This window comes from Hyperoodon ampullatus (assembly GCF_949752795.1).
Source record: "Hyperoodon ampullatus genome assembly, chromosome: 8".
NCBI lineage: Eukaryota > Metazoa > Chordata > Mammalia > Artiodactyla > Ziphiidae > Hyperoodon > Hyperoodon ampullatus.
Genome location: NC_136921.1, coordinates 9080602 through 9095709, shown reverse-complemented (window position 1 = coordinate 9095709; position 15108 = coordinate 9080602). Strand labels below are relative to the sequence as shown.

The 15108-nt window shown below is 61.3% G+C and overlaps 1 protein-coding gene across 1 annotated transcript; it reads left to right on the top strand.

Annotated features, from left to right (window-relative positions):
* Positions 1 to 825: 825 nt before the first annotated feature.
* ITM2C (integral membrane protein 2C) lies at positions 826 to 14841 on the top strand (the record flags this gene model as incomplete). Its single annotated transcript, XM_079709826.1, has 8 exons — positions 826 to 957; positions 9247 to 9387; positions 11383 to 11571; positions 12257 to 12367; positions 12924 to 13074; positions 13595 to 13677; positions 13823 to 13941; positions 14697 to 14841. 7 exons carry the CDS (start codon positions 826 to 828, stop codon positions 13877 to 13879), a joined length of 864 nt encoding a protein of 287 aa, XP_079565952.1. The 3' UTR covers positions 13880 to 13941; positions 14697 to 14841.
* Between the last annotated feature and the right edge of the window lie 267 nt (positions 14842 to 15108).

Here is a 15108-nt window from a genome sequence, read left to right as displayed (position 1 = left end):
GAAATGGCCAACAGGACCCTTGACTCAGCAACTGAGGCCACAGTTTACACAAGAGAGTCAAAGAGCAGGGGCTGCCTTCATTTCTCTGCTCCCAGTGCCCTCCGCGTGCACCCCCAGGAAGGTTCTGCAGGAATTAAGGGTGAAGGAAAAAGGATGATGGAGAATGAAGGAGGTGTAGTTGGATGCAGGATGCAGGATAAAGGCAAGCAATTGGGCACCTGGCCCTGAAGCCTCCTGCCAGGGCCCAGGACACGTCGGAAAAGGAAGTGGGAGGAGGGAGCGGTGTGGGCAGGTTCAGTGGGGGCTCCAGCATTTCAGAAGAGGAGGGTATGAAGTGGGATAGAGGGCACGGGGAGCTTGTCTAGAAGATGCATTTGCCTGGCAAACACGGTTTTAACAAAGACTGTATGTTCTGGAGATGCTGGTCTTGGAGAGGCAGCTGGAAGGGATAAAGCAGCGATGGGGACTGAGTCCGTGCCTGATTGGATGGATGGATGGATGGATGTGATGGATGGATGGAGTGAGTGAGTTGAGTGGTTAAGGGAACCTTAGACTTCCCCAGGTCGGAGCAGCGCGCCCGGCAGGGGTCACTGCGAGCCCCGCTGGCGGGAAGGGGGCGCAGGCGCGCAGGGCGCCAAGGCCCTCCCTTGGGGGGGCGGGGGCGGAGGCGGGGCGGGATGGGGGTGGGGTTAGAGAAAAGGACCCAACGCGATCCAAACTTCCGGTGCCTGCGGAGAACCGAGCGGCTGTGGTACAGATAGAGGTTGCACAGAGAGTGGCTGCACGGCCGGAGGCTGCAGTGCGGACGCGCGGCCCGGCGCAGCCATGGTGAAGATCAGCTTCCAGCCCGCGGTGGCCGGTATCAAGGGCGACAAGGCCGACAAGGCTTCGGCCTCGGCCTCGGCCTCGGCCCCGGCGCCCGCCCCAGCCGCTGAGATCCTGCTGACGCCGGCTCGGGTGAGAGGGACCGGGGGTCTCAGGCAGGGGACGGGGGGTCGAAGCGCGCCTTGCCGGCTCCGGCGACTACCCGAGGCGCATCGGGACCCCGGAGTCTCGAGCGGAGCGGGGGTGGGATTCCGGAATGGGTCATCCATCCCAAGGTGGGGAGGGGCCTTGGGTCCTGGGCTTCAGCGGCAGCCGAAAGCATAAGTCTGGCGAATGGGAGGGGCTCCGAGTCGATGGTCCCAGGTGAGGAAGCGCTCAAGGTCTCTTCCAAAAGTGGACCGAGCCCTAGGCGCCTGGCCCCAGAATAGGGGAGGAAGCTGGTCCGGAAAGGTTCGAGGAATGTCGGTGGGGGTATGTGTGTCTGGTTCCAATCATGGAGGAGGGGCCGCGGGTCGAGTCCCCAGGTGGGGGATGGGAGGAGGGTTGGACATTGTTTCCCCAAAGTAGGGCGGTGGGTGTGATTGGCGGGGAATGGGGAGAGGGGCTCTGGTGCCAACGAAGGGGGCGGGACTGTTGATTGTGTCCCAAACCGGGGACTGCTGGGGGCAAGGGATGTGCTGTTAGTCTGCACCTGAATTGGTGGACCAGAAAGTGATGATACCTGAAATGGAGATAAACCAGAAGCCGCCTGGCCGCACGTCCGGGGTTCGAGATTCGGGCTTACGACGCTGGGTGCCCTGATCCCACCGCCCCCCCTGCCGCCTGGGCCTTCCTGCCCTCTTCCTTCCTCTCCCGGCTCCCTCGCGCACTGGGCAACCCCCTCCACTCCGCGGTGCCCTGGTGCCCTCTAGCACCCAGGCTGCGCTTTGTGGAGGCGGGCCTCGGTGCACCCCGCCCCCTCCAGCGTCCTCCCCTCCTCCCCCTTCCCTCCGGCCTGGGGGAGAGGAGGCATTTCCGCCGTGGAAAACTGTCTGAGCTGCGTGGAGTCCGACCGGGGGGGTGCGCCCAGAGGGGGCAGGACGCGTGGCGGGCAAGGAGGGGAGGGAGAGAGAGCTGGTCCAGCCCGGCTCTGTAGTGGCTCGGCAGAGGTGTCTACGCTGCTTCCACGCGGCCGTCGCTCCAAGCTCCCGTCCCCCACCCCCTTCCCGTTGCTGGCTTATGGGAAGTCTTCCTCAGCGCCAAGGCCCCTCTCCAAGTTGATGGCTCAAACTAAACCTTGCTTGGGGGTATGGGAGGGTGGGTGCTTCAGGATGACCTGTGCCCTGGAAGAGAGGACACAGGAGAGGGTCCTCAGAGGTGGGTGTTATAGCCAGAGCAAAGGTACCTAAGTGAGGAATTCCAGGAAGAGCCTTGGCACGCTCCCCTGCCCTGGTGTGGTCGCTGCAGCATCAGTGACCCCCGGGGCTGGGTTTCCAGGGGGTGGGGTGCCCTGCAGCCCCCACCAGAGCAGCTCCATCTTCTTCTGATGCTTAGATGGGGCAGGGGCACACTTCATATTTGAAGGCATGGCCTGCAGCTTTAAAAGTTTGCAGGGGGGGCTTCCCTGGTGGCGCAGTGGTTGAGAGTCCGCCTGCTGATGCAGGGGACACGGGTTCGAGCCCTGGTCTGGGAAGATCCCGCATGCCGCGGAGCAACTGGGCCCGTGAGCCACAGCTACTGAGCCTGCGCGTCTGGAGCCTGTGCTCGGCAACAAGAGAGGCCCGCGCACCGCGATGAAGAGTGGCCCCCACTTGCCACAACTGGAGAAAGCCCTTGCGCAGAAATGAAGACCCAACACAGCAAAAATAAAAAAATAAAAAAAATAAAAAAAAAAGTTTGCAGGGGGCCCTTTAAACCTCCTTCCTCCCTTCCACTTAGCCCCTGGAGGGTGCAGGGCTGGCCCCCAAGGCAGCACACCCACTCCTGTCTTCTCCCAGCTGCTACTCCCAGGGCCGGGCACCCAGCTGAGGCCTGGAAAACTGGACCCTGCCTCCAAAAGCTATAGGATTCGGGCAGGAGAGAGGACCAGCCAGACAGTGGAAGGACGGATTTCAAACTCCATCAGAAGGTCTGCCGAATGTCACAGGACTGGCACATCCTCCAGCAGCAGCCTGCTGATGGTGTCAGGCGGGATGGCATATGCCGGCATCGCCTTGGCGGTAACTGACATCCAGCTTCTGACTCCAAAGTCAAGCGTCCTCTCTTCCCCCTCATCCAGCGTGAAATGGAAATATCAACATTTTCCCTGTGCTGTTTTCAGTGGCTTCGAGCCTGCTGAGTGTGCCTCCCCCACCAGACCGTGTTAGTTGGGTAGGATCCCCTGGCTGTCTTTTTTTTGCGGTACGCGGGCCTCTCACCGTTGTGGCCTCTCCCGTTGCGGAGCACAGGCTCCAGACGCGCAGGCTCAGCGGCCATGGCTCACGGGCCCAGCCGCTCCGCGGCACGTGGGATCTTCCCTGACTGGGGCACAAACCCGTGTCCCCTGCGTCGGCAGGCGGACTCTCAACCACTGCGCCACCAGGGAAGCCCCCACTGGCTGTCTTAACTGGCAAGGGGGAGCGATGGGGCCCCTGGAGGAAGATTAAAATCCCAGCCCCTTTAGGACAGATCTGCTTATTAGGAAACTTTCACAGCTCACTGGCCCTCGGGATCAGGGGAGGCTTTTGGATGTCGCATGTTGGCTCTGCCAGTCGCCTAGTGGAATCGGAGGCTTGGGAAGAGAGTTCACTTCTGTGAGCCTCTTGTGGCCTCGCCTGGCCAGTGGATACGTTTCACCCACATCCAGTGCCCAGCGTAGAGCAAGCCCCCCCCCATTCTTGCCTCCTACCTCGCCCAGTAAGCTCAGCAGGCGCCCAGCATTCACAGTAGCCCAGGACAGCATCAGCCTGGGGCAGGCAGACTGGGAGGCCCCAGGAGCTGCTTCATCAAGACAGGGCATTTGGGTTTGTCCCGCGCTGATGGGCCTGCCAGAGGAAAGCTTATCAGAAGGTCTGTTTTGGCTGGGGGTGACCCTGGAACCCTCCTTGGTTACTGAACTGGACTCGAAAATAAGATTTAAAGCCCTGGAAGGACCACTCGATGAACAGATGAGTTCACGAGTGCCTTTCACCAATGAGCCACCCTCTAGCTGTCCTAATAAAATTTCAACCTGTGTGCAGGCCCCAGGGGCCAGGGTGGGGCGGCAGGAGCACTCTCACATGGGGCCTCCCCCTGCTTCTGAGTAAAAACTGAAACAAGGAGGATTTTGTCCTCAGACGTGCCACTGGAAGGAAGTGCCTCGGCGGGCCAGGAAGGGATGGGTGTGTGGGTCCAGCTGCGTCTCCAGCTGCCCACCCTCCCCATGTGGTGCTTGCCTCCCAGACGATGAGGGGCCTGCGCTGATGGGCAGCTGGCAGCAAGCCAGCCTGGAAGGTGGGCTGGACGGGAAGCACCCCCTCTTAGTACGCTCTGGCCGGATCATTCTTGCCCTTTGGAGGCCCACTGGCCTGCCCTGGGCCCCTCAGCCCAGCCCCCCTCCCCACGATCTGCCTGTGTCTTTGCTCCCCCGTGTGTGTGCACGCGAGCGCGCGCACACACACACACACACACACACACACACACACACACACAGCCAGGTGTGGGCATGTAGAGACTCGAACAGTCGGGGCTGGGGGCCTGCAAGGGGAGAGAACCGTGCTCAGTACAGTCAGCTCAGCGCTGTAATTTTCTCCTTGGCTTTTGCCTTTGATTAATGGCCCCTGTGTCACCGCCTCTCCCGGCCCGCATACCTGGGGATCAGATTTCACTTTCCTCGTCCTGGCCTCAGGTCCCCGGCAGGAGGGAGCTGAGTCTCCTGGAGCGGTTGGGGGAGGGTCCCCTGCCGGCCAGGAGGGTGGATCTCAGGGCTTGGCGTCCTCCTGCCCCAGTGCCCCAGCCCCGCCAGCCCTGCGGCCTGGGCCAGGAGGACCTTGGTGAATGGGCAGTCCTGCCCTTTGCCTGCCTGTCCTGGGCCTTCCCTGAGGGGCTGTGGCGTTTGGACTTGTGCCACAGTGGCTTTTCTGCTTTCTCTCTCATTTCCCTCTCTTCTCTTCTCCCCGCGGCCCATCCTTGCATGTTTCAAGGCTGTCAGCAGATTGCCACAGAGGATGAGTTTCTCTTACCATAAAAAAAATGTTTATGGTAAGAGCAGGGAAGCGCAGCCCCTGCAGTGTCTGAGCTGTGTCTCCCCCGGGAGAGCCCTTCCAGCCGCAGTTCTGCTTCTCGTCCTCCCCAGCCTTTGTTCTCTGGGGTCTCACCTTGACTGTCAGGAACAGAACGGAAGAGGGAATCTGCGTGGCCCAGCCAAGCAGAGCAAAGCAGAGGGCTGTCGAGAGTGTCCTCGGGGTCCATGCCCTTCCTCCTCACACGGCCTGCACCGTGGGCACCCGTGGGTCACAGGGCAGGAATGGGTTTCCCTGATGGCCAGTTCACGATGCCTCATCAGCATTTCCCCAGCTGACGTCTGTACGTCTGAGCACAGCTCTGCGTGCTCCGTGGGCAGAGGCCCAGTCCCCTGACCCCTGCTAGGCTTCTGTCTATCTGTCTGTCTGTCTCTCTCTCTCTTTCTCTCTCATTGGTGCCCTTGCCTTTGTGGTCTGCAGCCTGGGAAAGAAAGATGCTGAGGAGGGGGGACTGGCGCTGGGGAGCTGAGGCGAGACCCGCCCCCAGCCGTCTGCCTGGGCCCGCTGTGGCTGCATTTCTGGCTCCCTGCTAGCCGCCTCCGAGCAGCCTGCAACTGTAGTTAATCTGCTTGCAGTTCATTTCGACATCGTTACCGAGGGAAGGTAGCTGGGGAGCTCTGTCCATGAGCCCTGCGGGTCTTCTGAGTTAATGCTTAAGTTGGCTGAGTTCCCCCTGACTCTTCTGGCCCTGGCTTTGCCTAATCATTTAAGGAGCTCCACTGCAGGCTCCGTGAAACAGGCAGGCCGAGGCCTGGGCCCCTTTCGGGTTCCCGGACATGGGGCCCACGTGCCCCACACGAGTGCACAGCGAGGCCTGTGGCGCAGGAAGCCCAGTTGCCATGGAAACAGTATTTTTCTACTTTCTGGAAGCTCCCAGATGCCTGGCTGTGGGTAACTGCTCCATGTGGTGGGGGCGGGGGAGCTTCTCTAGGGCTCCAGCATGACAGGTGAAGCAGCTGGGGGCCTCGGGAAGCAGGCCCCTCGGCCATCATTCCTGTCATTCTGGGTGAGCTGCGCAGCCAGGATCCTAAGGGGTGAGGCCCCAGGTTCCAGCCCAGGCTGCCTACAGGCTCCCCAGAGGCCTCTGAGGGCTGCAGCTCGGGGCTGACCTTTCAAGCACTGACAGCGAGGGCAGGATTCAGGGGCCTCCCGCCCACCTGGGGCCTTACGTCCCGGTCCCAGTGCCTCTGTCTCGAAGCCGGGACACCAGCAGCCTCTGGGCCTGCTTTCCCTTCCATCCCTCCTGCTCAGCCATGATGCTTCTGGGGGTTTGGCCTCCGCATGCCAGACCGAGGGGTGTCAGGTAGGGAGGGGTGCAGGGCGAGGGGTCTGTAGGAGCAGGATAGGAAGCCATTGTCCACTGCTCTGGGAAACGGGGGGATCCCCAGCCTTCACAGGGACACCCACAGAGACGTGTGAGGACCCAGGGTGGGATCCGGGGGTCCTGGCTGGAGACTGTCCTCAGCCACTTGCCTCATTTTCCTCTGGAGCCGCTCCCCACTCTCCGTCCTCCCTGACCTCCTCCTCCCCACCTGAGGCAGCCTGGCCCCCCTGCCCGGCCCCTCCCCCAGGCACATGGAAACACCTGACCCAGCTGGGAGCAGAAAGGCAGCTATAAAACTGGTAGGCCTCCCCTTGTCTGTGAACTTCAATTGTGGAGCTGGCCCTCGGGCTCTTGCTTTGTAGCCCATTGACTTTTTTTTGTTTTCTGGTTTTTTTAAAAGCGAGATTCTCCTAAGCTTGCTTTTGCTTCTCTGGTTTGCAGGAGCAAAGCATGGCCACTGTGCAGCCTCGACAGCTGGCTGGTGGTGGCCCTAAAAAAAAAAAAGGAGAGCTTTAGCTGATAAAGATCTGCTATTTTTATCTACCACTTCATCCTTTACAAAGGGCTTTCAGGGTTTCTGTCTCCTTGAATCCCAACAAAACCCTGTCAGGAAGAGTCTGTTCACATTTCACAGGAGGACCTGCAGAGGGTTGGAGGGTCAGGAGGCTGGGATGTTCGCCACGCATGGATCGCAGCCCCTGCTGGGGGCCTCTGGGTCCCTGCAGCCCCACTGGTCGTGCTAAATACAAATGTTGTGTCTCCAGGGCAGGATTCCCAGTGGGTGTGGCCCCTGGCCTTTTTTCTGCGTCATCCACCTTTCCTTAGGACCCACTGAGGATGGCTGGAGCCCCTGGGTGGCTTGTTCCCGCGAGACGCGGGCAGAGCTTGGTCATCGGGTCGCCCCGTCCCGGGCTGATCCTGGGAGCCCGTTGGAAAGTCAAAACGCTTGCAGTCCCCCACCCCCTCCCACTGGCAGCTGTCCCTGGAGGCCCTGTGGGCAGTGGCCACCCAAGTGTGCAAGTGACCTTGGTTATTGCCCCCAGGGGGCCCCAGCGTGCCGAGGAGATGCCAGCCAGGGGGGTGGTCTCACCAGGTGCTTCTCTGGTTTCGATCGCGGCACCCCTGCAGCAGGGCCAGGGTGGGGAGAGGCCCCAGGCCTGCAGGTGGCCCAGCCTGTGAGGGGGTATGGGATGGGCCGGGTCACCTCTCCATCCTGTGTCTCCATCCCATGGTGCTGGAGGCTGGGGGCCACTGGCCTGGTGATACATGTGCCTCGTGATAGGTGGGGGGTGTCTTTCAGGCATTTTCTACCCTTTTCCTGAGGAAAGGCTGTGGGGAGAGCTCCAAGCAGGGAGGCATCGCCCACTCTGATGGGATGCCCCTCTGCTCGCTGAGGCCCAGGTCCCACACCCCCATGTGCCCCAAGCACAGCAGGCTCTGCACCCCACCCCTACCAGGCTGGGCCCCCCGTGTGCCCTGAGAATAAAGGCCTGTCTTGGGTAACTTGGACCTGAATCATGTCCCCGCTGCCCGACCTCCCGCCAAGCAGGATGAAGGAAGAGTGGAAGCGGGCACAGAGCGCTAAGCAGACGGTTAGCGGCGGGGCTGGCGTGAGAAGGCCCAGGCTCCCCTCCTGTGCCCCCATCGGTGCCACAGCTCCTTGAGGTTGGCAGGGGCACTGGCCTCTACCCTCACCCGGCTGCATCCGGACACCGTGGAGGAGGGATTGAATGATGGATCCCAGGGGCCGAGCCAGGCCTGGGGCTTTTGCAACATCTCCAGGGTGAAGGAGGCCCGGGTTAGGGCAGGGGTGCCAGCGAGGAAGGGCACAAAGACAAGCGATGACCGAGGTCACACAGCTGGGAAGAGCCTGAGTCACGAGGTTCTCAGTCCAGTGCTCCAGGGAAAGCAGGGCTGCTGAGTTTTACACACACCTCCGGCCACTGGCCCAGACGTGTGTGGACTGGAGTTGGGTCAGCTTACCTTGCTGCTTCTTGGCGGTCCTGCAGCTACTGTCCCGAACCGGAGCCTGGCTCCCCAGAGAGGGTTTTTCCAGGAACCTCCTGCCCTGGCCTCCCTGCCGGCAGCCACGTTCCCTTCCCGGCAGAAGCTTCCGGAAGCCTCCAGACTTCACCCTGCGGGCCCTGCTTCTGACAGCCTGCTCGACACCAGCGCCCATGTGATGTCATCGCCGCCCTGGCAGGCTGGCCTCTGCCCAGGGTGGCCGGAGGGTGTGAGCTCCCGCGCCCAGACCCTGCGGGCCTCCCAGAGCCCTGTCCCCACTGGTCAGCGACCGTTTTCTGCCGCAGCTTCCTTGGAAGAGCCCAGCAGACTCCCCACGCCCGCTGTCCCCATTCCGGTCCCTCTGGGCACTCCAGCTTTCACGTGGATCTTGTCACTTCCTACGTCCAAAGCCTTCCTTGGTCCCCACTGTCCAGAGCAGCGGCTCCCGGCCCGCCCAGTCACTCCAGTTCCTACAGGTTCCTAGGCCTGGCTCAGTCACCAAGGCCATGTCTGTGCTTCCCCCCTGTCTACGTTTGAAAGAATCTACTGTGGTCACAACCGGTATAATCAAGGGAACTAATGGCGTGGGTGATTCAAACCATGCTTGCTTAGTCCCCGTGGGTCCAAGGTGGGGCTCCGTTTCTCTTTAGATGGGAACAGCTGGGGGGGTCCTGGTAAGGCTTTCCTTTCCTTCCAGAGACGATGCTCTGTGTGTCCTGAGCGTCGTCCTCCCCTCCCTTTGCTCCAAGGCTCCTTCCCAGCCAGCAGGGTGAGGTCTCACTTCCGGAAAGGGGTGGCGGGGATTCCCAGGGGTGCGGGACCACCACGGGGATGACCCTGCACTGCCGTCCACAGGAGGAGCGGCCCCCCTACCACCGCTACAAGAAGGGGAGCTCTGTGGGCGGCTTGTGCTACCTGTCGATGGGCCTGGTCGTGCTGCTCATGGGCCTCGTGTTTGCCTCTGTCTACATCTACAGATACTTCTTCCTCGCTCAGGTGAGGCGGGGCCTTGGAGAAAGAGTGGCGTTTTAGAGAGGGCAGGGCAGGGCGAGCGTTTGCGGTGGGTGTGGGAGCCGACAGGATCCGGCGCTGTGAACGGCGGAGAGCCAAGTGCTCGGGACTGAGGAGAGGGCAGCAGGAAGCCCTGGACACGCCCCCTAGGTGGGAGGGGCGCCCGGGCAAGCCCAGAAGACCTGCCTCCTTCTCCTCCCTGGTCTTGGTCCAGGAGACAGGACCAGTCCCCGTCCTCTGACTGCCGCGGGCTCCGGAGGAGTGTCCTTACCTATCTCTTTGGATGCATCTGAGGCTGACAGGGAGCTCTCCCAGGAGCACAGTCGGTGATGGGGGAGCCGGGATTGGAATCTGGCCTATGAGGCCCGCAGCCCCTCCCCACAGCATCACCCCAGGGTATTAGCACCAGAAACTCGGGTGCAGCAGAAATTGGAACTCTGCGATCCCTTCAGAGCCCGGCCCCTGTGCCCATGGGTCTTGCTCTAAGGACTTACATTCCACGCGTGGACATTTGGGCTATAAACCGTGAAGGGTGGAGGGTGGCTTATAGACAGTCACCTCCACCTACGATCACACCCTGGTTATCTGCTCACACAACCAATCTGGGCACGAAGCTGGGCCAAAGAACGGGTCGTGGTCACAGCAACCTTGCGATCAGCCCAGGCCTGGGGAGGGAGGCAGGGCCACCAAGCTCTCAGAACTGAAGGTAGTTAGATGAAAGGTTGCTTAATAGAATAACCATAAACATAACGAAGAGAACTGCCAGTCATTTATGACCCAAGTGACCTCTTCCCACCCTCAAGCACTGGGCTTTGACTTTGTTGTCATCCAGTTTTTCTACGGTGGAAATGACTAAGGAGACTGCAGTCCATGTGACCTTACCCTTGAAACCTCAGGTCCCCCCCGTCCGTGGCCTGCCTCCCAACCTGTTCCCGGTTCTCACTTTCTGGGGCCCTTTCCTGTTGCGGCTGTGGCCCTGCCCTGGCCCTCCCCTCTGATCCCAGCCCCCCCTCATGCCCTCTTGGGGTTCCTCACCCCACCCCAATTCCCAGGGAGTAGGGGAACCTCAGAGCAGCCTCTGGGTCTACGCCCTGGGACAGTATGATTCCTGTGTGACGATTCATCCTCCCGGGGCAGCTTACACTAGAACAGAGAGAGGGGTGTCTGCCCATCGTGGGCCGGACCTGGAGGAGGCCCTGGAGAAGTAGGAGGGGCCCGCGGGGTCCCCCGGTCACTCACGTAGCCTCAGTCACGCCAGGCTGCCTCCCTTCCCTTACAGATGGAGTGATTCGGTGTGCCCCTCAGATAGGGGACACCGTGTTTGTGTAGGTTTCTCAGGAAGCACAGGATCCGGGGAAGGTGGTGGGTCCTGGCTTGAGGTTGCACACGGTGCCACCAGAATCTGATAACAGGGCTGCCTCTCAGCTCCTCCCTCCTCCCTCCAAGGTCTGCAGGGCCTTGCAAAGGGGGCAAGAAGGGTGGGCGAGCACCCCCTGGTGGTGGCGGAGGGTAGCACCCTGCAGGGCCCAGCCTGTCCAATCCAGAGGCCCCCTGTTTGCCCCTGAGGACACCCCTCCGACCCCAGGCTCTTTCTCAGGTGTCTGTCCCCCCGCTGGTCTGCCCCATTTCACAGCCATAGACTCATGGACTCGGAGGCCAGAAGGGGCCTGAGGGGTCACCTTGTTTTACAGATGGGAAAACTGAGGCCCAGAGAGGTCATCCTCCTAGGAACTGGCATACCCGGCTCACCCTCCCTGACTCCCCATGTGTCTTAGTTTCTCCATCTGTGAAATGGGTGTCAGAGACCCATCCTCCCTGCCTCCCCAGGCCTTCAGAGCTGGGAGTGGTTGGGCAGGCAGCAGTGGTCTCACGGAGGGTGCTGCGTGACCAGACTCACTCACTCACTCACTCTTTCTCTCTCTCTCTCTCTCTCTCTCTCTGTCTCCCTCCCTCTCTCCCCCCGCCCCCCGCCTTGCTCAGCTGGCCCGAGACAACTTCTTCCACTGCGGCGTCCTCTACGAGGACTCCCTGTCCTCCCAGGCCCACACGCGCATGGAGCTGGAGGAGGACGTAAAGATCTACCTCGAGGAGAACTACGAGCGCATCAACGTGCCGGTGCCCCAGTTTGGGGGCGGTGACCCTGCAGACATCATCCACGACTTCCAGCGGGTGAGGCCGGCCAGGGACCGGGGCGGGGGCGGCGATGGGGGCGCCACGAGGAGGAACAGGTGTGCAAGGAGGATGCCCACGCCCCTTGTACAAACGTGGAGTACATACCGTGTAATGTAAACCATGGAGTAGATATCTACGGTTTAGGTCAATCAGATTGAAAGAGACCGCTTTTATCATGTACGTCATGCGGTTATCACTGAATGTGAACCAGTCATGGTTGATTTTCTCCTTGGCCACCTGCCAGCTGCGGGCGCTGGCTGTAACGGGCGGGCGAGACCAGCGTTCCTTTTTACTGAGCTGCTTCCGTGTTGACTTCTTATCGAGACGCAGCACACGGGGTTGCGAGGGGCATCTCTCGCTGAGGGTCCAGGCTGTCCATAGAGGTGGCGGGACCTCCCAGCTTTGGTGAGATGCACAGGGGGGGGCGTTGCCCTGAAATTCGAACCTCGGCTGTATACCCCCAAGAAGAATCCTTGTCACAACCGAAGCATTTAATAGTGTTTTCATCTAGTGAGTGGAACCTTCTACAAACACAGGCTAGGAGAGGAGCGGGAGAAGGGCCCCGCCCCGGTGCTGAGGAATCTGGGTGCGTCATGGGCGCGGTGGGGTTCGTGCCTCGTACAGCCCGCCGGGGCCAGTCCCTCGCCTGCGGAGACGGACGCGGGCCCCTCTTCCTGTTCAGGGTCTCACTGCCTATCACGACATCTCCCTGGACAAGTGCTACGTCATCGAGCTCAACACCACCATCGTGCTGCCCCCTCGCAACTTCTGGGAACTTCTGGTGAACGTGAAGGTGAGCAGGGCCCCGGCAGCACCTTGTCTCTCCCTTGCTCCCCCCTCCATGAGACAAGGGAAGGATGGGGGGCCTGGGCGTTGCCGTCAGCTGGGCCCAGCCCCCCAGGTTGGTCGCCCCGCCTCCAGCTCCCTTCTCCCACATTCCGAGTCAACACCTCTTTCTGCCCCGCCCCCCAAGCCTCCCACTGCTGCCTCCCTCACTTGGGAAGAACCCCAAGACCAGCTTCCTCAGTGTTCATGGCCATGCGCCACGTCGCCCCGTGTCAGCAGCACAGGGAGGTGATGCCCCCGAGGAGCGCTCCCCCTAGGGTGGGAGACCAGACTCGCACACACGTGACTCACGGCAGTGCAGGTGCAGGAAGTGCCTGGGCACGTCAGGAAGGCGAGCCATGCGGCCTGTGGATGAGGGGGTGGGCGTGTTGGATGGGCACTGCAGGCGCCGGGGGGGCTCGGCTCAAGCTAGCAGAAGGAGGGAGGCGAGCGCAGTGGGCAGTCGGGGACCGAGAGCGGCGAGCCCTGGTACTGACCCAGTGCTGTGGCCACTCCCTTTGCAGAGGGGGACCTACCTCCCGCAGACGTACATCATCCAGGAGGAGATGGTGGTCACGGAGCATGTCAGTGACAAGGAGGCCCTGGGCTCCTTCATCTACCACCTGTGCAGCGGGAAGGACACCTACCGGCTGCGGCGCAGGGCCACCCGGAGGCGTGAGTGGCTGCCTCCACCCACCTTGGCCCCTGCCCTGGGCTCCAAACCATGGCCACCCTCTGGCAGTGCCTGGCCGCGTAGCTGGAGACCAGCTGTCAGAGAGCTCAGATTGTAGCAGCAGTAATAACAGCTAATGAGCACTTACTATGTGCCAGGCACTGCCTTACACTCTTTATGTCCTCCTAGGAGAGTGTAAGTTATCATCATCCTCATCCTTGTCATCATTATTCTTGCCGCCCCTTTTAAAGATGAAGAAACGGAGGCACAGAGAGGTTAAGAAACACCCCTGAGGTCACACAGCAAGAAGGTGGCGGAGCTGGGAGGTCTGACTGCAGCTTTTGAGCTCATGCCGCTTTACCGCGCTGCCTCTGGGTGAATCTGGGTTTCATTTCCTGGGCCGCCTCCTTCCCGGCCTGGGTCCTGAGGCCCTGCTCAGGCTCTGAGGCTGGTAGCCTTTGTGGCCCAGCCAGTTCTAGGCCAGGACACAGGCCTCACTGCGATTTCTCTGTTCTCTCCCAGGGATCAACAAGCGAGGGGCCAAGAACTGCAACGCCATCCGCCACTTCGAGAACACCTTCGTGGTGGAGACGCTCATCTGCGGGGTGGCGTGAAGTCCCGCCCCTCCCTCCAGGCCCCGCCCCTGCCCTCTTGCATTTTCTCTTCGGGCCACTCTGACCCTTCCCCTCGCTTAGCTTGTACTTTGGATGCCTTTCCATAGATCTGACATGTCTTCCCGTTTCTCTCCAGCCCTGTCCGCCTCCCTGTACCAGAGCTGTGACCTCTCAAGGCCTCACCCTCTGCTGACCTCCTGGGTCTGGGGGATCGAGGGGGCACCCCAAGATGGTTTCTGTGACCACCATCTTGAGGTCAGTCCCCGGGGGCCTGGCCCACAGCTGCACGGGCAGCCCAAGGGGGAGGACTGGAGGGAAAGGCCAGGCATGCTGGGGCTCTGGCGAGGGGCGGGCTGGGGGCAGGGGGTGGAGTGGGGTTCAGGAACGTCTGCACAGCTGAGAAAGGTCTGAGAGGCTTTTTCCGTGCACAGCACACTTCCACCCCTGTGCTGACTCCCGGGCCTGAGCTGAGGCTGGAGGGAATGTACCCAGGGGTGGACCCGCCCAGAGCACAAGGGAAGGTGGCTGTCCTGGGGTCTCCCCAGGACTCCTGTCAGTGCCTTCAGCCCACCAGTGGGAGCCTGGAGTTTGGGGGGTGGGATGAATCCCTCAAGCACAATCTCCGGGTGGGACCAAAGAAGGAAGGAGCCAGGGCTGGGGGCCCTGGCCCCCCAGGAGCACAAGCGGGGTCCCCCGCGGCCACAGCCAGAGAAGGGACAGGACAAGTGGGGAGATCTCTAACTGTCCACGGGCAGCCCTGCGGGCTGAGCACCGAGCAGGGATGCGCTGTGGGTCCTGCCGCGTGGGCGGGGCTCCCTGCTTTCTCCAGCTCGGGGGCGTTTGAGAGGAAAACCGGGGGTGGGGAGGGAGAGCCGCCTGGTACTTGCACACCCTGCCTCCTTGTTCTGAAATTCCGTCCCCCTCTGCTTTGGGGGAACACAGCGTTATTCTCCGTTTCCTTCTCACTTTTGCATGTTTTTACTGATGATTCGATGTGCTAACCTTCTCAGCCCTGAGCCCTGAAGAGGAGGGCTCCGACGCCTCCAGTCAGACTTCGGTGCTCGCTGGAGATGAAACTCTTAAATGCCTTGTATATTTTCTCAATTAGATCTCTTTTCAGAAGTGTCTGTAGAACAATACACATCTTTGACTTGTGATTCTGGCTTGGGAAAGGCGGGTGGTGGGCGCGGGGCGGGGTGTCGGCTTGGTGACGGGTGCTCCTCCAACCCGTAGGCTGGGCAGGTGTCCCTGGGGGCGGGGACGGGGGGGCAGGTGGGCGTGGTGGGAGCGGCAGGAAGGAGCCGCTCACTCACAGGGCTTGGCGTCTGGCCCCTGAAGAGGTGGGCTCGCTCCGAGGTTCAGCCAAGGAATATAGGTGTCCCCTTCGTTCTGTCACTCGCCGCCTGGTAGATTCACATTTTA